Below are 26,667 nucleotides of genomic sequence, written 5' to 3'. Positions count from 1 at the left end.
GACATTACATAAGTTCCCAGATAAACATATAAAACTATCAAAATAAACTAGGTCTAAATACTAAAGTCAGTAAAAGACCTGAATTACTGCACACTGATTTTAGGATTTGGAGCCCAACTGTGTATCCACGAGGAATATAATGACGTTATATTGCTTTTATTGCTAAAATGTAATCCCAGCAAAGCACAGGAGGAATGAACCATCCGCAACCCAAACAAACTTAGTGAATACAAAATGAAAAGCAACATCAATTTCACTGCAGACAAACCCAGTCACACAGATTAAGCAAGCACAATACTGGTACGTCTTATCTCTGACCACAGGAGGAGGGTAGACAGATTCTACAGGATGAAGAAATTCAGACTATGTAATAGGCAGAATCAATTGTTACCTGCCTCAATCAATGCAGCTCCACTTTCACTGTTCAGCAGCTCACAAATAATTAAAGTTATCCTGGACAAAAACCTCATCTGTAATGACTAGCTAACCGCCACCATGACAAACTTCAAAGTCAGTGATATCAATCTGAATTCAATAGTGTGGAACTGGATATAGCTGATGAATAAGTATGAATCTTACCCTGATGGTCCATGCACGCACTTCATCTGGGCCTGCAGTGAAAAAGTATTCTAGTTGGAGTGCTGCATATCCAGCCTTAATGATCTTTGCTAAAGCACTGAAAAAAAAAGGGGGGAAGGAATCCAATTCATTCAGCACATACACATAAAACAGCTAAATGCGCCAAGTAATCAATTTACGTGGAAAGACATCACATATTTTGAAGATATCAGGTCTACTTTTGAACAGAGCAATAATTGCAGTAGCCTTTTACTTTGAACTCTCCTCAAAAGAAATACTTTTTTACTGCAAAATCATAAAGATAGCATTTTGATTTGTTTATTTGGCAACCTACAGAAACATGGGATAAATATAAATCACCCTATCAGGCAGCACTCTTGTCTCATGCAATTTTCAGGACTCCAGGTCATGAAAGCGTATCTGTTTGACTGAAATTCAATATTGAAACAATTTATTATAGTTCCTCAGAAAATTATGGCAAAATTTTCTCCGCTGTCCTTATTCCCCATAGATGACGAAACAGTTTTGGTGATCATTCCTTCTCAAAAATATACATAACTAATACCTATGTTATAATTAAAACACTGTACAGAGATGACAGATGACAGTTAAAAACTTAATTTAAAATAAATCTTTTCACTCTGTCTCATGGTAAAGAAAGGAGAAGATTCTCTCTTTATAATGGTAATTACTCTGTCATTTATTATTCTATCAGCGCAAGCAATTAAATTACTGCAAGGAAATAGTTGATAATAAAGTGTAGGGAAAATGAATGCTAATTAACCTTTGTGTCATGTTCTCTTCCAGATACTTCTGTTTCTCCTCAGCACTCATATCTTGCAACTTGAGTTCCAAGGCCCCACTAAAAGGAATGACCAAAGCTCCAGGGTCGTGCTTGTCCACCCACTCTTTAATTTTTATCAACCTGTAGACAACAAAGGGCACAACATTATCTTGTAGTGCATGCATGGCTGTACCACATTCATTATTATCAAGTAGCACATACATATTCATAAGAATTGCACGGATTTATGATGCCATCTTTTTGTGTATTGCTTTCCAAGGTCAAGGCATTAACAGGCAGCAATTGCTTCAGGTGTACTCCATTAACATTTCACTGTTTCCTGGTTTCTGTTTGGCATTTAATCTACAGAAATAGGCATAATTTGGGACAATAACTAGGTGTTTGGTAGAGGTTAAATACTTGCAATCTAAAAAGTGAATAAAACTTTCTGAGAGAAAAAGGTACTTCCAAGAATTATATTTATCAAATGTGGTAAAACTGAGGGCCTTCAGTTTTTCCTGACTTTTTTTTTAATTAAAAAAAAAAAAAGGCATCTCAGTAGCTAAGACTGCTGATATTAGCAGACAGGAAAGAACACTACACTCCTATATAGCAAGCTGTATGTCCTTTTTCTGCATATTGATCTTGGAGTATGCCATGGCTGATCAACACAGTTCCATGTTTCTACTGGTTTTTCCCACCTTTTTACTGTTGTCCCAGGGCAAAGCTTCTGCCTTCTATACTACAATTATTTTTAAATAAATAAAAAAAATCCTATTCATCTTCAGTAACTGGCAGCATTTACAATAGCTTGCTATGCATAATTTCTTTTAGTTGAATGAAACAACAAATTTGGAGCTAAAAACTCAGTGTTAGTTTTTGAATGTTAATTACCCTACTGAAGTAAACAAAACTGGCAGCCTCCTGGCAGCCAGGAGGGTCAGGTGTGTCCTGGGGTACATCAGGCACGGCATGGCCAGCCAGGCAAGGGGTGTGATTGTCCTGCTCTGCTCTGGGGCAGCCTCACCTCCGGTTCTGGGGGAAGTTTTGGGCACCACAATGTAAGAAGGCTACAAAGGTCTTAGAGGGTATCCAAAGGAGGGAAACAGTGATAGTGAAGGGCCTTGAGGAGGAGCTGTGTAAGCAGCAGCTGAGGTCACTGGGCCTGTTCAGCCTGGAGGGGACTGAGGGGGGACCTCACTGCAGTGACAGTCTCCTCTGAGGGGAAGAGGAGGGACAGCACTGATGTCTTCTTTTGGTGACCAAAGAATGAGGGAATGGCCTGAAGTGGTGTCAGGGGGGGTTTAGTTTGGGTGCTCGAGACAGTTTCTTCACCCAGATGGACAATGCTCTCAGGCACATGGTGTGACTCTTGGGGATGGTTTTGTGCAGGGTCAGGTGCTGGACTCAATGATCCTTGTAGGTCCCTTCCAAATCAGAATATTCTGTGATTCTGTGAAAACTTTAGAGCAGTAGATGGTGTTTAAAAAAATCTTTAAACACAAGCATCATATTCATGACTGCAAGTATTTATTGTAAGTTTAAGGGAGACATTTATAAATTACCTGGGAGGAGTTCACTACTGCTAATAGGACACTATTTCTAAACACGTATGAAAGGTAAGAATGACAGCTCTATGCTCAGCAAGCAAACATAGGAGCCATGGGAATACTTCCTGTACACGAATAATGGAATCATAAAACTCAGCACTTTGGGTGCCAGCAATGTTTCAGACCTGAAGCACCCACCATACAGCACAGGGCTTTATGCTTGCTGAGTTCTTTTTCTCAGTCCTGCTAATCTGTAAGATTTAGACCAAGGTTTTAGCTGCTATTATACTAAAGTGCTTTGAAACTGTGGCCTGCAAACCTTTAAATAATCAATGCAAATGTCACTTCAGAAAAAAATGAAGTCAACCACAAGTTCATCAACACACATTTGTCAGAGAAAATAGCAGGGGATCAGAGCTATTATGAGATTAAGTGCATGGCCGACTGAGTAGGGTTTTAGATGGTACAAAGAATATAGAAGTTCACTCAACAGTTTTCACACATTTGTTATATAAGGCTGGTCTTCTATCATTTACTTATGTAAATACCCCGTCAATGTTCTTCAATCCTCATTATACTAATCTTTTCCTGCCTCCAGTTATCCAGTGAAAACAGAATTTGGTATCCAGGACTGATACTGAAGCACTACTGCCTCCAGAAACATCTGAACTGAAAATCACAATTAAGGTGTGTTTCTCAATGGGAGATCTGACACTTAACAGCATTTCTAAAACTAACATTTGCAGTTAACTAACTTATTTTGGCTAACAAATTGGGTGTCAAAGTTCAGAGCTTATAAATGCCAACATTTTACAGAAAATATGTCTCAAAATGAATCTACGATTCATGAGTGTACTTCGACACATGTGCATACATCCTTTATAGATGGGTTTTTTTAAGGAATTACCTAACACTGGTCTCCAGACTAATTAAATAATGTGCCACATGAAGAAAGATGGAATGAAATGTGTAAACCTGAAAAAGTGAAATGAGCATGAAAATAATGTAAAAAATTTGATTCAAATTCTGTTTGGTAAATATGGTCATCATAACTAATAAACTAAGAACTATTGTGGAACAACAAGATAAGAAATAATTACTTTGGCTAAAACACCAATTCAGAATAATAATAGTCTTAGACTGTCATTTTAACAGCTTTTCTATTGAGTCCTTAGAGGGATTATTTGCATTCCTCAGGTATTCTATTGTACGATTCAGATGAATAAAGACTTACAAATCATTCCTCTACCGCCAGTGTGAGACTTTGATCCAGTGAATACACCATTGTACCTTAACTATAATTGGCAAAAAACCTGACAGTGTAGAGCATCACAAGCTTAATAACAAAGGAGAATATCTCAAAGTGTTGACAGACGATCTTCATAATGCAGGAGCAAAGCTGGTACATTTTACCAATAAATGAGCACTGAGGTCTAAAGGTCTCTGAAGTGACTGACATCAGACCTGCTACAGCCTCTCTAAAAGAATAAGGTAGTGCATCACACTCTGTACAGTCAGGTTCTCTGCCCGAGTCTTTTACTTTTGTGACTTTCAGTGTCACAGGAATTACTAAAAAGTACCAAGGAATTCCCTAAATGTGATCAAAATAAAGAAAACACACAAAAAAGTAAACACTCAAACATAAATATTGATGTATTTCTAATTCACGTTTTCCCCAAAGTAGAATGCTTAACTAATAATCAGTAAAATAATAGTGCATGTTTGCCTTCCTGTTACAGATAACCAAGTGTGCCAAACAGATCAAAATGGTCTTAACAAATGGTAACAATTAATGTCATAGTCTGTTTTATTTGAGCACATAATTTTTCCAAAGAAAATTATGTATGTCTGTAACAGGACAGCAATAGTACATTCATTTTGGGCCTTTAAGATAAGCAAATTCTGGAGTATCTCTCCATTATTTCATGCTATACTTGAAAATGAATAATGAAAAGTATTGGATTTTATGCTTAAAGACTTTTAATACTTAAAAACTGCCACTGCATGCTAAAATGTAACAAAATGAAAAGTAAAAAACCAAAAAGTAGAACTGACAGCACCAATGACCATGATTAACAGCTGAAACTACTTTAAGAAATGAGGAATTGCTTGAGATGAAAACCCTGCTTTACAAAGTAAACCAAAAACTAAGTGAAAACAGTGTAAGAGAGTGGGATTTCTGCAACATCCAACAGACTTTCCCGACTGGGGTAGCTTGGCTCCTCCCTTCCCTGTGGAGAGGAGTGTGCCAACAGCAACTAGAGAGGGTTCCACAATGGAAGTCTGACTGATGCCAGAAAACAGACAAAATATCTTTTCTGGAAAAAAAATACAGACTCAAGAGACAGCAAGACATCCATTCATTCTGTGATGGCAAGCAGAAAAGCATATTATGACTGTGTAAAAGCCTGACACAAGAACAAAACCAAGGCAAGTGCAAAACCAGACCTCATCAACTTGCAAGTGAAGGCAGCACTCAAATTTCTGATCAGGGAAAACACTTAAGAGGAATTCAGATGCTCATTTCCACCTAGCACTGAGACTGTTGTTTGATAAGGACATAAGGAGTATCAGCAGCATGATCAGTACTTCCAGTAAACCACAGGGGCCAGTGACTTCAAGTGCAGATGGATCAAGACAACTACCAGAGTTAACTCCTGATACTAAATCAGGATGCAAAAGACCATGGAGAAAGGTTTAAAAATGATGGCACTCACTGAGAAGGCCAATAAGCAAAGAACACCAGAAATGGGAGTTGTACAGAAGGGGGTGCCTTCACTTTAAAATGGGGATGCTTACTGAGGCAGAAAAAACCAAAACCTGCAGCCAACCAAAATAAAAAGGTATAAAAGTTGCAGAAGGTACATTACCTACAAATCAATATTTGAGAGAGTTTCACATGAGAGATCCAGCTGGGAACAGAGACAGAGTTCAGATGGAAATCTGAAGTAGTGATGGAAGAGAGAAGCTGCAGAGAAAGCTTAAGCTCAGTGGACACCTGCAAGACAAGATGATCTGAAAACTTGACCCCTGAGAAGGAAAGTGATTTGTGAAAGTATGCTTTTGTACAAGCAAGACCAAAAAAACTAATGGAAGAGAGACAAGTGTTTTTCTGTTCTACACCTGAACTACGAGTGAAAACCAGCAGAAACAAAAGAGTACGGCCGGGAAAAAGAAAATATCAGGCAGCACAAGAAGGAAAGAAACAAATGTAGGTAAGATAAAACTAAATGATCAAAATTTACAAAAGAATGGGAAAAAGATCCACAGATAGGAATGAGAATAAGGACTTAGAAATTCCAACAGGCTCTTCCTGCTGGCAGTTCTGTACAATACCAATTTTTAAAGGCTTCTAAACTCAATCTGTTTAGTGCTTGCTCCCTATTGTTGAAGTTTTCCATAGGTGGAGCCTAAGCCACCTTTATTTTAGTTAAACTGAGCCTATAGACTGTGGACCAAGAATATACTCTCCCTATTTAGATCTTTAAAAATGTGGGCAGTTTTTATTTTCAGCTTTCCTTGTAAGCCACATATTGCTTCTAACTTTGAACCTTTTTGTTTGGACTTTCTTCAATTGGTCTAAAAGTTTATGAAAGCACACAGTCCCCAATGCAGTTCTCAGAGCTTTCAATAACAGTATCTTATAAACATTACAAATAGATAGAGGATTAACTAATTTTTCAGGTGATTTTCCTGTTTATTAAACCCAGTCTAGCATTTGCTTTTTTCTGACAGCACTGCAACATTATCTCATGCTCAGGTTATAACTTATTGAGTCACCCCATTTGACTAGCTATTTTTAATATTATGTTTGCACAGTTAATTAATTCTGTATAAAATCCTTCTCAGGAGCTTCACCATGGCTATTTTTTCCTAATGATTTCTTCTGTTTCTTGAGATGCTCCTAAGTTCTAATTTTGTTCTACACATATGTGGACATCTCCTAGACTGGGGGTCATCCAGAGATTTAACAAGAGTGCTCATCATCCAGCTCATTAATGGCAATACATAACAGCATTCAACCAGTAGCTGCTTCTGCAGGTTTCATAATGTGATATGCTTTGTTGGGGAAGTGTACCACTGATAATCATGCTCTGTGTATTATCTTCCAACCAGTCTTGCACATTTTACTTCCAGTAGTTTCCACCTAGCCACTATTTCCTATCTTGTTCATGAGAATGCTGTGAGGCACTGAAACCTTTAAAGGCTTAATAAAAATCCCAATATGCAGTATATTTTTTCACTATATGCAAGACTGTTACATTTACCACAAACAAAATATTAGATTCATCTGACAATCTAAACAAGTAATGAAGTGTCAACATGAATTTGTGAAGACAACTGGGTTGCTTTTAGGGGATTAAAACATTGAATTGTTCCAACATTTTTCTTGAAATTAAAAGAAAAATCATTGACTTAAAAATACTCTATTTCTTCTCTCCTCTTTGTGAATTTCTTTTGTCTTTTGAAATCACATCCATTATGAGGTTCCAAATGAAACCACAAATTATCAGAAATGATGATGAGTTAGGAAGAATTGTTTCTTTTGCCACTTCCCAAAACCATGAGGACCATAGGTTTAGTTGATTTGGCAGGATGGGAGAGGAAGACCTTATCTACCTAAGCACCAGTACTGCATGGCACAGCGCCTGGGTGATGTCCTTCCCTTCTGTTCTGGTAGCAGGCACAGATCCATGGAGATCTGGTCCCAGGCACAGATCCATGGAGATCTGGTCCCACTGTTCTCACATGAGGATAATATGTATATTATCCTTATGGATAACATATATATGTACCCTTATGGATAATATGTACATGTATCCTTATGGAGATAAGAAACACAGCTTCAGTAACCTTTCATTCCAAATTTCTACAATTAACAAAGGATGGGATGGTACAACCAACAAAACAAATGTATATACAAATACAATGTATAACAAATGTGTGATTCTGTATCACAGAAATGCTCTGTGCCAGAAGTGAAGAAGGGGAAGAGGAAAGCACAGGTGGTTGTCACTCTGCTGTAGTGGAGCACTGTGCTCTAACTGCCTTTCTCTGAATATCCCTTTCTTCTTGCATTACATAAGAAGACAGAATGACTAAACAGGAAAACATAGAGGAGTAAAAAGGTACCTTCTCCCTCACCATGATGAGTTTTTATGAAGATGACCAATCTACAGAAGGTTTGGGAGTACCTGTTACAGACCTCAGCAACCACGTCTTAAATCACCAGTGATGATTATAAGTTTATTTTTTTATTCCCTGTTCCCAGCTGGCCAGATGAAACACAGCAATCCTTCAATTTCGAAAAGCCCTTTCCCAGCCTTCACCTGCAAATGCTTTCTAGAAACAGTTCAGAACAAAAGCCCTGCCTCCATGCACTGGGCTGCTCCCTGGCCAAGCACCTCCTGTCAGCCCCTCAGGACAAGAGCTTGAGGAGCTCAGCTCTGCATTTATCCTGCATATCCTGAGTGCTTTCAGCTCCTCAGCATCTTCCCATAGTCCAATGTCCATAACACCTCCAATATTTAGTCACTGCACCCACCTGAACATTCTAAGAGGCCAGCGTGGAGGACCCATCTCAAATGATTAATGTCACTGACATCTCCTAACACAGATTGACTTGAGCCTCAAAACAAGAAGTGGAACAGCCCTTAAAATTCTTTACCTTTTAGGGACTTGCCACACATCCCATGATCACAGGAATCTTATGGCAGAATGGGTGCATCAAGTATCTCATTCTACCAGATCCAGATTTAAAATTTTTAAACTTCATTGTAATTTCAACTTACACTGTTATCAAAAACAAAATCATGGAGGTTCCTTTCCTGACCAACACTTTTATTTGACATTTATTATAGATGGGTTTATAACTTCTTAACATTCTCCTTTGAAATGTAAGTAATCCCAGGTTCTCTGCCTCATGTGTCAAAGCCAAGTTCTTCCAAAGCCTTGATCTCTATCATGGCCATTATCTTAAATCCCCAATAATTCTGCAAAATCATTTGTTAGATGGGGTGACTAGTATTGCACCTACTACTTTATTCAAGTTGCATCCCAGGTTTTAAAGAAACATTTTCAGAACCTGGACATGAGCTTCTCATCTCATTCCTTACCCGTCCAGATGTTACACTTGCTTTTCTGCTAGCAGCTGCAGCACATGGAGCAGGGCCCCTACAGCACTCCCTGCAGGCATACTCAAGCTGTTCACCAATAAAAACAATCCAGTAAAAAAGCAGCTTTTGGAGGGAGAATTTAGTTCTTTCATAGCTCCCCTCTCCAGCTATTGCCTTTTAAAATGGACCAGTTCACTTTCCCACATATCCTTAGAAATGGCTGTGCCAATATAACTGAAAGGTGCTGTAGGAACAAGTAAAGACTACTAAGGACAGGATGTCTTAAGTTAGCCAACCACCCAAAAAACACCCAATGCCATGGAGCCAAGTTCAATCAGGAATTTCATTAATTATTACTGAAAAATGCTTATAAATGGCAGGACTCCTGAGTAAAAATTATCCCATATGAGATCACTTATAAATGGATTCTTCCAAGCTGAAAACAATGGTTGACAACAGAATTTTAAAGATCGAGGCAATATTCTGAAAATCCCTATCAAAGAACTTTATGCCCTCAAGATAAAGCTCTGTTAACAAATTAACATAATATGGCAGTAGCAGAGGGTTCTCAGCTTGCCTGGTCTAGAGAGCTACCCAGAGATATTGGCTGTTTAATGGTATGCTAAAAACACACAAGGACACAATGCTTCACTTACAAATCTGTATGTATGACCAACCACTTTTTGAATGTATTTCATATAAAGATTTGCCTCAACTGACATGAAACTTTTTTGGTTAGCAAAATGTGGGAGCTGTGAAAGAAGTAATATCAGAGAACATGAACCTGTATATCAAGAATCAACAGTAGTTAATGAACAGAAAATTTCTTGGAGAAGCATGCATAACAGAAAAATAAAGTTTGTGTATTGCAGTGACTTTGAATTAAAAGACACCAAGATGGTAGAAAGACAAAGAAGTAAAATAATCCAGGATAATTTTTTCTGCAGATATATATATGTATAGCTCCCACTAAAAAAAGATTTAGCAGTACATTATACAGCTTATATAATCTAACAAAAGCTCAGTCAAGGTAAAACATTTGTAAGATGCATCACTTATGAAGAATAAAGATCTTAAAATCCAATTTCAAAACATTCATTTCTGATCTGATTTCCAAGACTGTAGTAACATCTCTATCCAAACTATGGTCCCCACTAAGGTGAGTGAAACCAATTACAAATTGGTATCACAACCAACTCAAACAAACAACAAGTGGTACTACACTGCCACTGCAGCACCTGCCGGCACATGAATGGCTTACAATTCTCCTTGGGCTGCCAGTTGGGAACACTAATTCCGTCTGAACTAAAAAGACAAAAAAGAGATGGCTGTTGCAAGGATCAAGAACAGCCAAGACTCAACTACTGATGAACCCACATAACAACAGAGACTGCAACAAACTGTGCATATTACATTTCCTAGTTATGGGCACAACAAGCCCTACTTAAGCACATATACTTTGGACCAGAAAGATACTTTTAAAGTCCCGTGTTGTCATTCTTTCTGCTCTCATTTATAAAATGCATAATTTACAATGGATATCTTGAAAACTATAACAAAATAATTTAACAATTATTCATTCATAAATCATAGCAGAAGGAGCAAATCTCAGTCACAAAGCTTCCATGCAAATTGGTGATAACTGAGATACTATTACAGATTAGTAGAAGAGTTCCTATTCCATAGTCAGGCTTATGCTATGGCATAATAATTTTAAGTTTTGTCTCTTGACAGGACTTCTTTATGTCACATGAAAACTATTCTTGAGAGTCCTGTACATTGCAAGACAATTCATATCAATGCTATTATAGTAAAGTCTCAAATATATAAACTCAAAAAGTTATGAGCCATTAATAAATAAGAGTATTGACCAAAAAGACATCAAAGATATTGAATGGTTAATACTCAACCTAGAGCAACTCAAAGAATACAAGGCTTTATTTCAGACCCCTGATTTAGACACCTAATCTAGCTCTGCTCCCTATATAGTTAATGAAGTAGGAGGCTCTTCTGAGGGCAATTCAGAGTACTTAAATTAGGGCTCCCTTTCTCATTTTCTTCTTAAAGCATCTCCCCTCTCCTTTTTTCATAGGCTGCTTTAGAAACTAACCCTTACCTTATATGCCTGAGACACTCATATAAAATTATGTGATGGGCCTCAGTCCTGCCTCCTGCTGATAAACCTCCCCAAAACAATGTCTAATAAATCCAACAGCATACACTGTACTGTCATATGAACATGTCCATGTCTGAGTAAAGCACTAAATGAGTTCAGGATTTTCACAGCATGCAGAGATGCCTTGTATGAAATGTACTTCACTAATTTGAAAAGCTGTCACAGAAATGTTCAATTCCACAGACACAGTCTGTTTACCTGTCCAAACTATGGTGAAATGAAAAAAAAAATTAACCATGTCTGAATCATCTACTAAAACATACTTGTCCTAGGGGAATGGTAACTTTGATTTTTTTCAGATGCCAGAATAAGTATCTGGATCAGTGTCACGCTTCATTTATCTGACAGACTAAAGGATCTGTTAGACACAGATTTTTAAGGCTGAAAATGGAATGACACAGTATATTTCTGTCAGAAGTAAATAATCTTACTCTGTGGGTGGGTATGCACAAAACATTTTTATTTGAAAGCACAGAACTAAAATTTGATTTATTATAAAATTGTTCGCTTACCAAGCTTCATTTTTGTATCAGTTATGGAATTAGGAAGCATTCAATGCCCTCAGCAATTTCAACAATAAAAAAACCAATTTCACTGAGAAGAACTCCACCTTGAAGTTACAGTGCTCTGTAGTATGCTTTACCCTTACAAACACTAGCACTAACAATAGGATCAAAAAGCCAAACCTAAAAAGCAAGCTACTTTTATTTTTGTGACTTGGCCCAGAAACCATTTTTCAATAAAGTCAGAATGTAAGCCCAAAATCATACTAATCCGTGTTCAGTCTCTCCTGAGTAAAGAAAAGGCTCCATGTGTGGTGGCAAACATGAGAGTTGTCAACATAAATGAAAATGTTCATGAATAAAAAACAGGCTGTTATAAAGAGCTAATTATAATATTACTATCAATTGCTAGCTTGCACTTGCAAATCTTTCATATCATATAAATGCATTGTTTTTGACGTTTCTCTGTAGCTAAACATTACATCATTTCACTTTTTCAAAGTAGTTCAAACATGCATGGGATATACTATAAGGAATGTCATCTGATCTACAGTTACACTGAAAAGAAAAACTATGACAAGAAATGTGCAGTCATTAAAAATGTAAAACATTAATCATCTCCCAAGCAAAAAAAAAAAATCCTGACTTCTAACAGCCTCTATAAAATGATTTCTAATTTCTTTAAATTCATTCTTACTGTCCAAAACAGCAGTTGAAAACAGTTACGTGAGTGATGACAAAAACAATACAAACATCCAAAGCACTACTGACACTGAACTATTCAGCTTCCATCCAGATGCTTTCTTACCATGAGAAATGCTGTTTATTTGCTTCAAGCAATCACCTACACTCTTCTAGCACATACAGTTTGAGAAATGTTTCAGTAACAATGAACTTCTCAATGACATTTTCAATTAAAAGCACTGCTCCTATTTTAATGCTCACATTTTCTTCTGTTTCAGAAGCAGCCTAGAATTTGAGTTTGGAAAAGACCTGCTCAAGAGGGAAGAGCCCCAGTAAGTAACAGATGGTTAAAAGTAGACCTAGCCAAAGGAAAAATACTAAAATATCATATTGGGCAGCTATTCTGGGCAATGATAGTCTATGCATTTCTCCACCAAAGAGTCACTTAATCAACATACACAATGCAATTTTAGTCTTAGTTTGGTTGAGTAATGACACCATCAAAGAAGAAATGATGACAGAAAATAACCTTAGGTAAACACAAGTAATTTGGTTTAAAGGAAAAAATAAAGCATGTCCTGATAAATTTATTCTCTCATTGATATGACATATGATTTTCTGTGCAGGAGGAATGCATCTCTAAAGTGTGCTGTGTGTAAAATTACTCATTCAGCTGGAGAAGAAGGGGAAGTGGATTTGTAGAGACTGAGGACTGAGCAATGCGCTGGATATGATAACAGGAGAACAAATGAATCTTTTAGGGTACTAAATCAAAATTCACCAGGATCAAATTTAGGACTGATCATGTTAAATACATTAATGACCTTGACACAAACATTAGTTGCATGCAAATTTTATGTTCAATGCAGGGGCAGGAGACGTTTTCCTCAAGGAAAGTCATCATCATTGTCAACTGCAAGTGACAGAGAAGAGAGTTCACACTAGGTTAGTGCTCTTCAAAGCAAATCTAAGCCACCAGGACAATGCAACAGGGGAAAGGAAAATATCATCTACAGATCCTACTGGAAATGCTTCCCTTTGTTAACAGGATGCATTGTATCTGCATATAAGGTATTCCTGAAAGCATACGGAGCCCTGCGTGCAGCTGCGGTCAGCTAAGTTCACAACAGGTCTCAAATTATCAGAGGGATCTGAACCTTGTGTAAATGACACAGAAAGAGAAAACTGATAATACCTGCTTTAAATAAGGAGATAAACACCAATTAGATAAGATACTATTTAGTCTACAGGACAAAGCTGCCTTAACACCAATGAAATAAACCAGCCATGGAAAAACAGAGGCTGGAAATTAGCTGAACATTTTCAACCCAAGGCAGCAGCAAGGTTCTGTGAACTGCCTCCCAATACTAAGTGCAGAACAATCAGCCAGTGTTTAAAAAAATCCACAACAAATCACCACCTTAATTAATTTATGGAAGTCATTATACTGTGTAGCTACCAACAATAACTGGTTCTGTACTGAATGCAGAGGAGGGATTACAGTAATTTAGGGATTACCATATAGTTACAAGGAAGCACTACACTTTGTGAATTCAGAAGTACTTAAACGCTATGCAGAAATGCACAGGAGGACAAAGAGGTCTCAATTTCATACAAATCAAGTTCCTACACCTTTTGTAAGAACCAATGCCTTCACTGGGAGGAAGGCAGAAAGAACTCAAGCCCCACATACTCGAATTGGCTAGTGCTGGCCAGCTGACCAGCAGCAGTAGGACTGTCAGACTGATGCTACCTGTGCTCACTGCCTGATGCCACTGCTTCCTAAAGGAGGAGTATAAATGTGGGATCACTGTTGTAAGGAAACAAGACTCAAAACTCCTGGACAACCAGACTTCTGCTCTTCCAAAATAAAATGTACATAAAGCCAGAAGTAGCCCTCTATACCATACTTAGTTACCAGTACCACTCACAAGGACAGCACAGGTAAAGCAGAAGAGGTGGCTGAAGCACAGCTTGGCAGTAAGTCATCTCAAAATTTCAACAAGGTACAATTTTTTAAATAGCACTAATAATAGCACTGGACTTCAATATACTAGCTGGTCAAATGAAGAAAATTAAGAGTGTTTTAATTTTGAAGTATGTAAAATTTTTAAATTAAATTTTCCTACTTGGTATCAGAAACGGAGATTTAAAAGAGACAAAAAATCCAGTCCCTCATCACCAAATCTCCAGGCATGTGGCTTTAACATAAGGCCTTCCTTCTACAGTATTGAGTTTTGCTTCAGGAAAAGGGAATCCCATCATCAGGGGTCTCCTACCTACCCAACCCTACTGCATCCTCAAGAGCAAGCTTGTCCTTTCCATGGAGCAAGGTTGGCCATAAAGGAAAGGTACACCCCTAAGCACCACTAACAATCTTCATTGTGGCATTTTCTGACTTTGAAATGTGTCCCATTACAGCATTAAGACACTTAATATAGCAGGACATAATTTCCAATTTATAAAAAAGCCACCAATAAACATGCTGAACCCTAAAGTGAATGTACTCATTAAATACCCACTACACAAACCTACCTTTGAGCTAATGGAACTACAGTGAGCATTTGCCCCTCAGTAAATTAGAAGCTGTTCTGCTGCAAGGTGTCACAGGTACTTGCTAAGAGCTCAGAAACAAAAAGACATAGTACCTCTGAATTTCATGCCATGCATTCCAAGGAGAAAAATCTATTGAGTGCAGTCTCTTCTGATAATTTTCCCTAAAATATGGCCACTTTCCCATCCAACAGTTCTTCACATTCTGTTGCTCACTCTGCTTTCTTCTCCCAGTGTCATTCTCCAGTCTTCAAAGCCTTCCATCCTGGTCCAAGAGCTCTTTAGCATGATGCCTCCAAAGGCAACTCTCAGAACTGGCACTTCACTGAATTCACACCTCCCTCCTACCCTTGCTGTGGTCACTGCTACACCCCTACTTCCTTTTATCTCCTTTGCAGGGTTACCAGCTCTGCTCCTGGTCACAGACCCACTTCCTGCTCAGCTTCATTCATGCTTCAACATACAGAGGTGCAACTGAGACACTTGCAAATCCCTCTTAGGTCTGCTCAATTCTTAAATTTAGCAACAGCTATTTCAAAGAAAAATTCCTTTACCACTGTGTATCTCACAGTATTTAGTATTACATTAATCATCTACTACTGTACTTTCTTATAGTTTTTTAAAATAAATTGTACAAATACTGACATTCTGAAATTCGTTCTGCACAAATCCAATGGATATTGATGATTTTTCTCACTAAAAAGTGGACAAAGTATTTATGTAATAGGCTGAAATAAACAAAGCTCAGGTATAAAATACCATTCTAGTAAACAAAAATAAACAAACAATCCACTGCACAGTTTAAGTACCAGAGACAATAAAGATGTATACCACATATATACAGTAATATCTATTATAAAAAAATATTAGATACAAGTCTCTCAGTAAAGTCTAGAAAAGCACAGAGCATATAGTTGTACTGTTAGTGCTTCCACTTACCAGATAAAATCTTATCTTTACACAGAAAAAGCACCAAAAAAATGGGGATGTAAATATAGAATTGTGAAACATGGTAACACTAACTAATTCTGTGTCTTTCCTCAAAACAAAAATTTCTCTCAGAAAAGATAGTTGATAGTTTTTCTAGCACGTTCAAGGTTATTGTACATGTTTGTCTGGTACAAACCTGTGGAGCCCACAATAAGAAATGCCAACAGTGCAAAAGACTTCGTATGACAATATTCAAGTTGAAGCTGTGCACATCCTCAATTTTGCTTTTCACCACAAAGAAAGCCCAACTATACATTATGAATCAATCAGAAAGAGGACATTTATTTACGTTGCAATAAAAATAACACAAAGTACGGAACTTAAGTGATGAGATGCCTAAACCAGAAGCACTTCCCCAGCCCTACAGCAGTTAAAACAAATTACATAACAATCCTTTACAGAGAAAGCTCTTACTGAATTTGAAAAAACACTTACATGCTGCAATTTTCAGAAAAGCACCATGCTAAAAATGCATTCCACTCATTCAGAAGCAACCCAGATTCAGTACTATAGAAGCTAAAGGTACTGCTCAATACAATGATTCATAGTTTCTCTAATAGGAAGATTCAGCAGTTTTCAGACGAGACCTTTATTCCCTCTCTGAATAAATGATGCCTGAAATTTTTATTCTTGTTCTAATGGAATTTCAATGGCCTTCACTGCAAATCTACTGGAAATTTTCGCATATTAAGTGGAAAAAATTAAATGATGTTAACCACATTTTAATGTGATTAAGGCTGACAGGGTCATTATTTCTGCTAATCACTCAGTTTAAAAAGCTCAAACAAAACTTTGTAACAGCCAACGTTTTTTCTGGTTTTCTGTATGCCTACTGTAGTTGAGAATTAAAGCCACTACTGAATATGAAACACAGCATATTCCATAAAAGGATACATCAAATGTTTGCTGCAATTTGTACATGGATTTCATAGCAATTAATTTAAAACTTTAAAAAGGGGGGGAATTGTTCTTTCAGAATGTATAGTCCTTTACTTCTTTTGTCTTCCTCAATCAAAAGACAAAACAGAACAAGGGAATATATACTTATTTCCCCATATGTCATATTTGCTAGTAAACAATAGAAAACATTTTGCATGTCTTTACTGCAAACCACAAGATATGTGTAATCACAGAAAATAATTTCTCAGACCATGTCTGTTAGCCTCTGCAATACGGAGTTCTGCTTATTACCATTTAGGTTGGCATAATCTGGAAATTGGGCATAAAGAAGTAGAGCAGAGTGAGTAGCAAAGATTATATAGTTTTCAGAGTGCCTTGTAGCTGACTTGCATGGAGAATCAAACAACAGGACAGAAAATTAAGGACACTGCTGTTGTGGCCACAGGCTCAGCTCGAGGCACAGCCTTAGAGCCAGCCCTCTTGCTCAGAGCTTTGGCACCAACAGCAGCAACTGTCAGTGGAGCAGCTCCCTAAGAACACAGCAGCTTTGAGGATGACTGAACAAGGCAGAAGGACTTCACCTAAAAAACAGACATAAGTTTGTCTTGTTCATACTGCCAAAGGAAGGGATATGGTGTTTGTGAGATTTCTATTTTCTTTCTGGGTGGGAGGAGGCTGTTCACAGGTTTTCTTAGGCTTGCATTTTAGGCTTTTTGAGGGATTACCACTCTCTGCAAAGATGACCACTGTAACGCTTACTGCTGCTTAATAATTAATACCACCCTCTGTGAATCATTATTTCCGGATGAGCTGTACTTCTCATGCCATGTTATCTCTTTCCTCACAACCTCTAAATTTACAGATTATTAAAAAAGAGGGGGGAAAAAAAAGCATTTCAGCATTCATATTAATTTTTTTCTACATAAGTAACTTGCTCATACACAAGTTACTTTAGAAGAGAAAGAGTGCGGAAAGACTGATTGCCATTGATCATTCCCATATGGTTCAATAGATACATTTCAACCTAACTGAATCACTAAAAACAACTTACTGAATTACAAAAAGAAATTTTTTAAAAATTAAAAATAGTAAACAAGATCATTACCTTATTAACCTTAGGGTATGTGAAATTTATCTGAAGAATATTTTATTTCCTTCCCACTCCTTGGCAAAATACCTGAACACAGATTGTAAGATCTACTTTATGATTACAACAACAAAAAAAAAAGCTGAGTAAAAAAGATGGTAATTATACACAAGTCTTTTCCTATAAGACTTTACTTCTTTGTATCTTGCATGTCCTGCTAGCTTCAACAGCCAGCAGCTTTTTTTCCTAACAAAACGTTTGCTTCACACCTGAATACTTTCCATAGCAGGACAAAAAGTCCAATGACATTAGATGACTTACTACAAGGAACAAACTACATCAATACATTACAGCTGTAGTCTGTGGTGTTCTCAAAAAGAAATGTTACCGGTATCATTGCATTTTCTAGTTTTAGTTTTTTAGTGTGAAGCCATGCACTAGTGCATCAACTAACAACCCCACTGAATTCTTGTGCTCATCTAAGAAGGGACCCTGCTGAATGTCCTAATGCATCTTATTGTGAATCTTCAGCAAATAAAACTTCATGTATGAGCTCATGATGTGCTTTGCTGCTGGAAAGTCACAGGCTCTGTGGGAAGCTTTTTATCTTCCCAGCAGTCAGTTCTCTGAGAACATCAGTGCAGCTACTGTAGTTACCTGTAGATTACTTGTATTTTCTCACATCTGTGTCCAGCAATCTAAACCATGATGATAAAGGGTCATTAGGTTTTGAGTGAGGAAGGGGATGGACTAGACAATTTGCTCTGATAAGCTCCTTGTTGCGAGTGCCGGTTTAGAATGTGAAATGCAGGGTTATGCACATTGTCAACGCCAACGCCTGTGCTCTCAGAGCACCAATTAAAAATCACACTCAGCCCATCTCAAACTACATCAACACATCTTACCTGAAATTTTTACTATTAAAATATTGCAATAAACTAATTCTGTCATGGTAAGAAGTACATGAGCTGTCTATTAGCCACAAAAGAATTCAGGTACAATTACTAAGATAACTGCTGTTTGGAGCACAGCAAAGCAATTTCCCACAGTGGGGCTTACAGTTCAATTTACCAGTTGGGCAAATATTTTGTGCTCTGTAGTGGTCCACAGAGTTAACAGTTACCTGTAACATTTGAGTAGTGTTATACTCGGAGAAAACTTTTTTCAACCTAAACAGGTGTTTCAGCTTTATCCCTTCACATGAATACAGATTTTTTTTCCAACCTTTTTCTAAGAACTCTTTTAAGACTTCCATTTAACATTAAATGCAAATTTTATGAAAGAGCCAATGGGTCTATTTTCCCATTCCAAGCTACTCACAATGAGATCTTGTAAGTTATAGGCTGCTTGGAAGAGGAATAAGCACAATGTCACCTATAAAATTATGTTAATCCTCAAGTAACTTGATGAGGTGGTAACAGGCTTTTTTCCTTTCTTCCTTATGGGATATGTTTAACTCAGTAAAAAAATAGTAATAATAAAAAAACCCCTATTCTCATGAACTAAACAATAATGAAAGAAGGTTGCATTTTCATATAAGGCAAAACCAGGTTATACCATGAATGCAGTGAACAGTTCCAATGACATGGCCAGTGACAGAACTGTGAGAAGCCTTTAAAATATTTATCTTAAATTTTTGTGTCAAAATGCAGCGAGTACCATGGTATTGTGTTAGGCATCAGATAAATACATGGAAGCACAAATGGGCCATTAAATATTTCTTGGTCAATCTTCAAGGCATCACAAGGAATTCAGGGATTTAAGAGTACGAAGAATGGAATTCCTACACTTCCCTCTTCTTGAAATTAAAGAGTAAAATAATTACCATTCAAACACCAACTCATCAGCTTAGATAGATCAAAAGGGGTTTTCTTCATTGCCCTTGCAGAGATGATGATATCCTGCTATGTTGCTTTTGAGTCTTAATTTTAAGTCAGTGCAGAAAAACAGAAGGTCGATATATTACATTAAAAAGGTCCATTTCCAAATTACAATAATTGTAACAATACATGAGCTCATAATGGATTTTCTACCAAAATTCAAAGACAGCATTTGAAAATGAGCTCCTTAATTTTATCACTTGGTTTTATTTTATAAAAATACATCTTTTAGTTCCAACTGCTGCAAGAGAACTGGCTACATACACAACACTGGTTTGGCTTTCTTTTTTTATCAGTCCATGGTCTTCCATGAAAATGCATCATTTTGAGAACATTAACAGTCTGCATTATCAGAAAAAATGAATCCTTAATAATTATTCATACACCAAGTAGCTGTAAACCCAAATCATTTCAGAAGACCTGAATGTGTCAAGAACTTTGACAATTATGACTGGAGCCAGGAAACTGTAGCACTGCAGAATTTCTTATGAATTTTTCTAGTTACTTTTTATAAATGCTGTCCTAGATGACAGCTTAATGTGTACCACATGCAATATTTATTCTTCTTCAGTGTCAGACTGTCTAGCCATCCAAGGGAATACAAAGAATGTCACTTATTAGGATAAAAGCACAAGGAAGGTAATCAAGGACATATGTAACATCAGCCAATCATGCCCTATTTCAACATCCTATTCCATTCATAACAGTTCAACAATTATTTGCTTACTGATAACTTGCTTTCAGGCTGTTTGTGTTCCCCATAATGGTGGTTTGCATTTATTTTGCTCTTTAGAATTGGACACTTGCTGTGCCATGCATGTTTGTCAAAACTTTCTATCTTCTGTCAGAAAGAGCTTTAGCATATCAAACAATTTCTGTTTGTCAAAAATCAGTAATAGAACAATCTAGTTACCTTCTATGTCAATAGGGTACTAACATAACTAGAGACCAGAAACAAAAGGCTATCAGACACTACACACTACTGCAAGACAGGCAGCTAAACCCACATTTCTATTTACTGTACTGATCATATAGCTGCGTCTTTAAGAAAAGACTAGTACAAGAATTAGACACTGAATGGAATGGAAATGTACTTCAACAAGATACTGTCTGAGCACAAAGACATTAACCTTGCTGTTAAGCTTGAAAACTAAATTTCTTACTGGTCTTCTGTGTCTCTTTACCATACTTCTATTTATTTATTTATTTTATCAAATGCCTATATAAAATACTTGTAGACATCTTATCTGCTGATTCTAATCTATACAATGCATCAAGTTATGAAAAAATGTTAGTTTACAAAGACAAGTAGAGACAGACAGATAGAGGGAGCCAAATACAAACATTTACCCTCCATCAAGTTATTTTTAAATAATACTACTAATAATAATTTTCAAAAATCCTATGGGAAACTGAACACATATGCACATGCATGCACACTTCATTATTCTGAATATCCTGGGACATTAAGATTTTATTAAATAAAAAACAGGTATGCATTTAATGAGCCTCTGAAATAAAACATGAGCTGGAAGTACCATCACATGGTTTAGATCGGCAACATTGTGCAGGTTTTCAATGTATTAGGTGTAAGACTTTATTTTCTTTTTTTTCTTTAATAAAAGCCATTTGGACTGAAATACATTTTTGCTTCAGGAATGTACTACTGTGCCAATGAATGAGAACAAGAGGAAGACTCAATATACAATGAATCCCATTAAACCCAATGAAGGACAATATCAGCACACATACTTAAGTCTCTTTTAAAAGTCTATCTTCCAAACATTTCTTCAGGCTTTAGAAATTAATACCAGAGCACAGTAAGTCCCAAACATTATTTAGATTTATTTTCTAATCAACTTCTCTTAAAATTAACAATAATTAAGCTCAAGCATTGGTAAAAAAGGATGACAAGATACTCATACCCAACGCCTCATCTGACAGTTCTTCAATTAAACATATATAATGTACAAACTTTCCTCTTCAATTTAATCATGGACACACATCTATTCCTTGCTTCCAGACAAGGATACATGGTTCCATCCACTGTAAGACTAGTGACTACCAACATCTGAACATCAGTCATCCATATTAGTGATTAGAAGAAACTCTAGCTGTGAAAATAAAATACTGTGCCAAAACCTTAGAAGGTAAGATATGTTTCTTGGGAAAAACAAGCAGTTAAATGAAAACATATTTCCATATACTTAATACAAAAGAATGAGCTGTAAATAACCATAAAATTGAAAGGAAAACTATTTTTAAAAAATGCATAAGATTTTCAAAGTAATCATCAATGAAAAATGTGTGTCAATTGTGAAACAAAGAAGTCACTTAGAAAAATGAAGCTTAAAAAAAGGATGTCAAAGCCACAGAACCTACATTTCCAATTGTATAAAAGAATCATCCTCCTCAAATAGTGTTTTTCCATTTATAATAAATGCTTGACTGCCTGATGTTTCCATGTAGTCCCTATTTATAGCAAACAGAACAATGTTACAGAAGGTATTTCCCCCAGAGAAGGAGATTTGCAGACCACTCACAAAGAACAATTTCAAGATGAGTATTTTTCCCAGACCCTACAGGTATCTCAAACACCATGCATGAGAGAAATAATGGTAGGTGGAATAAAATTAGCTTCAACTATGAGAACATAAAGATATTAGCACAATTCTGTAGGAAGTGATAGCATGAAATGTTTCAAGAAATTAATTCAATAAGCAGAATTTTAAACAAATATACAGGTACTTGTCTGCAAATCAAACACTGCAATACTGAGTAACACATCATGAAAAGAAAGATACTTATCAATTGGGACATTGTTCAAGAGATGGTGTTACAGCAATGCTGACTGCAGTTCCTAATCCAGAATACCAAAGCGATACAAGTGTATTGTCTATTTCTTAACAAAAGACAATATTATCAAAGCACTTTTTGCTTTAAAAAATTTCTAAAATCAAAGCTCATCTGTCAGTTATTACAACTGCTGATGTGCCTAACATGAGAGTTTTTCTCTCAAAACCCAGTTAGAGGTAGCAAGGAGGTATCAGATCCTCATACAGAGAGGGAGCTACTCCCATCAATCACACCAGGTGAGACCACAGCCACTCATCTCCAAAGTAATTCAACAGCTTCCTTTCAATCTTATGATTCTCAATAGACCCTCAAAAGAAACCAGCTGCTGGTTTTTAAATGCCATATCAGATACAGGAACAGTGACCCAACAGATTGGGACACAACCTCCCATTTTAACCTCCCCTCCTAGTATCTATTTTCCCCTTGATTTGAAAGAGAAATTTATTTGCTTTAAGGGCTATGCACAACTTCTAAGTTGTCTAGTTGACAAAGACAGGGTAACAATGTTCATTCATTCTGAAAGGCACAGGGCTTAATAAATTAATATGAAGAAGAAATAAGTAACAATATTCAGTAACTTAAGGACGAACAACTGTTAACAAGAATAACAATCTCTTGCAAAAATCTCTATTAATTTATTGGTAAGGCAAAACAGGACAAAAGCCCCCTCTATTAAAAACCCCAAATCCTACTTTCTAGGGTAAGACCTGTGCACAGTGCAGTGAAGGGGACTGTGCTTCTAACACTTAACAACCCAAAAGACACACAGTCTCTGTGTCTGTTCTACTTTTCTGTTACTAATGGTGTTTCTCATGAGTATCTTCAAATGTTAAAGAGATTTTGACATGAGTATCTACAGGCTTACAGTCAAACTACTTTATTCTAAAATAAGTAAGAGTGAAATTCACTCAACTGACATGGCAGATTAGAAGCATTGTTAGCAGACAGCAGTTCATAAGACTATACAAGCCAACTATAAAACTGGTCGGGCATCAAACACCCATATCTGCAGTCATTCAACATTACAACTGAACCCACAGAAACGGATATAAACAGATCAGAAACTAGTGATGATGGCCAAACCAAAAAATTAAAAACACTGGGAAGGGCATCTGCTCAGGGAGGAAGAAAAGGAAGAGAAGATGGGAAGCAAAGCTGAACTGTTCAAAGCAGGTTTGGGCGACATGCAGCTGACAGGACAGGGATCATACACACAGCAATGAAGTTCAGAAGTTGCTTGTCGCTGACACTGATGCTCTCCGAGTACGTGAAGCCTGGTGGGTCATTGTCACAGCAAATGTCAAACATTAGCTGCAGGTGAGGTGGCCGTGATGCACAGATATCACCACAATTTCAGAAGGCTTTAAGCATTCACCCATACAGTAACACCATACCACAACAGAAGGCATCAAGTGTATGTCCAGACAGACCTACATCATATCACTTCACAAGGCTTCAGGCACCTGCCCTTCTCCTTCAGCACAACCTTTTATATCCTTATCTGCATGCATCACACCTGTGTGCCCCTTTGGTGGCTGGTCAGTGCCCCTGGGCACTCCCTGTCCCACTGCCTCCAATGCTGCTCACCTGCCCTGCACAGCTGCACCCACTGGGGACGAGGCTCCCACAGCCCCACTCCCAATCACCACAAACTGTGCACCTACAGGCCATGGCTGCTGTGCTGGGCTGGTTCTGGTGCTCTGGGGTGCTGGGCTGTCACATGTCACTCTGAACACTGGAGAGGCTTTTCTTCATTTCCCTGCTCACTCTTCTCTCTACAGTCTGCAGCCTTTGAGGGGTTCTAAGCATAGTATGATGGTACCTTAATCTGCCCAGGACAGACCTTCCCAAAATCCAGCTTTCCCTCTACTATGACCAGTCCTCTTTTTGCTAGTTCAGGAGTCAGCATATTCTAAGTAAACCACTGAGGTTTCATTTCCTGACTTGGCAACCTACACTGTAGCTATTTAGTAGTGCCATGTTGTAATCAGGTGGAACAGAATTTTTGAAAAAAGCATCACCATAAAACACTGCCCATTTTTAAAACATACAGAAACAACTCATTTGAAAAAATTTACTGTCCTAATACATAGGAACCAATACATTTGGCACAGACCAAACTTGCTATCAGAGATAGACCATCACATCTGGGCAGAAGGTGAACACTGGAGTGAAGTCAGACTCCAGGAAGGTGCTTTTGTGTCTGGAGCAAGGTCACACATGAAGCTGAGAATGGGATCCATCTTTCCATGCTTAAAGACATGTCCCCAACACCTGCTATTACCCAAACAATATGCATTCACATTCAAACAGACAGGGGACTCCAGAGGGGCAGGCAAAAGAAAGCACACCAAAGCAGGAAGTCTGGCAAAAGAAATCATCCAGGCCAAAAGACTGGACTGGAATTAAGCCAACAAGGATGGGATGAAATCAAAGCAGAGAGAATCTGGCAAAGACCCATGGAGAACATATCAGCTAGGAAAATAGTGGGGCAAAAAGTATGGGATAAACAGAACAACTGAATGAAGTCACTGGAATTGTAAAACAGAAGACTCCAAGAAGTCAATTGGCAATGTCAGGACATGGTGCTAGAAAGAAAACAGACTGCCATTTGGCTGATGGATGACTAATTAATTTGTATTCATTAATTCATTTGTATAACAACCAATAAATAATAACTGTTTATTAAGCAAATAACATGCACTATCCCTTACTATACTAGGTAGGTGCTCCATGAAAAACATTTGCAATTCCCTAGTTTTGAAAGCCTGAGCTGTAAGACACACTCAGTCAGGCAGTAAAGATGTAGCACAGGATGCCTAACTTCTGGATCTCATTAGCTTTGAATATCTGACTTCTCAACTTGTGTGTGCAAAACTTTACTTATACCCTTATACCCAGATAACATAAATCTACTAATATTCTTTTAAAACATTTCAGTTGTAAGGCAGGAACAAGAACTGTAATATATTTTTTAAATATTATTTTCCAAATTTGTAAACATAGAAGACAACCTTAAAATCATTAAGCAGCTATGTCAAGAAAACATGTCAACACCACCTTGGCATTACAAGTTATGATTTGAAAATTCCTTCAACTAATTTCTCAAATATATCTATCAGAATAAAATGTCACTGCCTAAACATCCATACCTGCAGAAATACAACCAAGGATTCCAAGGCTCCATTTATTACCATAAATGGTAATAAATAATTCCATTTATAACTTTGTTTCCTAACTAGTTTAAAAGTGAAAGACCTACTGAAAGAGATTAGTTCATACTCAGACCTATGGAGTGTTCCTTTTACTTGACCCTTGATATTTCTTTCTTCATGTCAGATTTCCCTACCTCCTCCATTTTTTTTTTTAATATTTGGAACATCTGAAGCAATATGAAAAAGATGAATAGAAAAGGATTATTCACTCTCATAACACAAGATCTAAGGAGCATCAAATGAAATTATGATGTGGCAGATCCAAAACAAGCATAAGGAAGTACTTCTACATATAGCACATAGTTAAGCTGTGGAAGTCCCTGCTTCAGGATATTGGGATACCAAAAAGTATACTTGAGTTCAAAAGGTGAATGGGTAAATTTATAGAATAAATATCAGTCAAAAAGTATTAACCACAAGTATATCATATCTGGCTCAGTCAGTTCTACAATAACAGATTGCAAGAAGCTGGATGCACATAGTCTGTTTGCTTAATCTGTTCTTATAATCTTCCCTGGACATCTGTTAGTGGCCTGTCGGAAACATGACACCAGAAAAGATGGACCTTTCATCTGACCTCATTATACCTCTTCTAGCTTAAGAACACTGAAAATGCTATGAAAATTAATGGGCAAAATTTTACTTATTATGACATATGTGTCACTTTTCTAAATACACAGGAGCAAAATACTAAAGTCCTCTATCCTATCAACACTGATCAACATTTTTAACAGAATGCCTACCATAACATTTTGAGAAACAACCCCTTAAAATTATGTTAATGTACATTTGGA

At 37.2% G+C, this 26,667-nt stretch overlaps 1 protein-coding gene across 2 annotated transcripts in view; it reads right to left on the bottom strand.

Moving 5' to 3' along the window:
• Positions 1-26,667, bottom strand: part of OLA1 (Obg like ATPase 1) — a 104,187-nt gene that overhangs the window by 6,008 nt on the left and 71,512 nt on the right. For both annotated transcript variants that reach the window (XM_059476234.1, XM_059476233.1), the window contains exons 8-9: positions 1,364-1,504; positions 580-676 (exon numbers count right to left, since the gene is read on the bottom strand). In XM_059476234.1, coding sequence (XP_059332217.1) covers positions 580-676; positions 1,364-1,504 — 238 coding nt within the window. The remainder of the gene's footprint in view (positions 1-579; positions 677-1,363; positions 1,505-26,667) is intronic.

The sequence above is a fragment of the Ammospiza nelsoni genome, chromosome 7 (genome assembly GCF_027579445.1).
Source record: "Ammospiza nelsoni isolate bAmmNel1 chromosome 7, bAmmNel1.pri, whole genome shotgun sequence".
In the NCBI taxonomy this organism is placed as follows: Eukaryota; Metazoa; Chordata; class Aves; order Passeriformes; family Passerellidae; genus Ammospiza; species Ammospiza nelsoni.
This window is presented reverse-complemented; position numbering and strand designations above follow the sequence as displayed.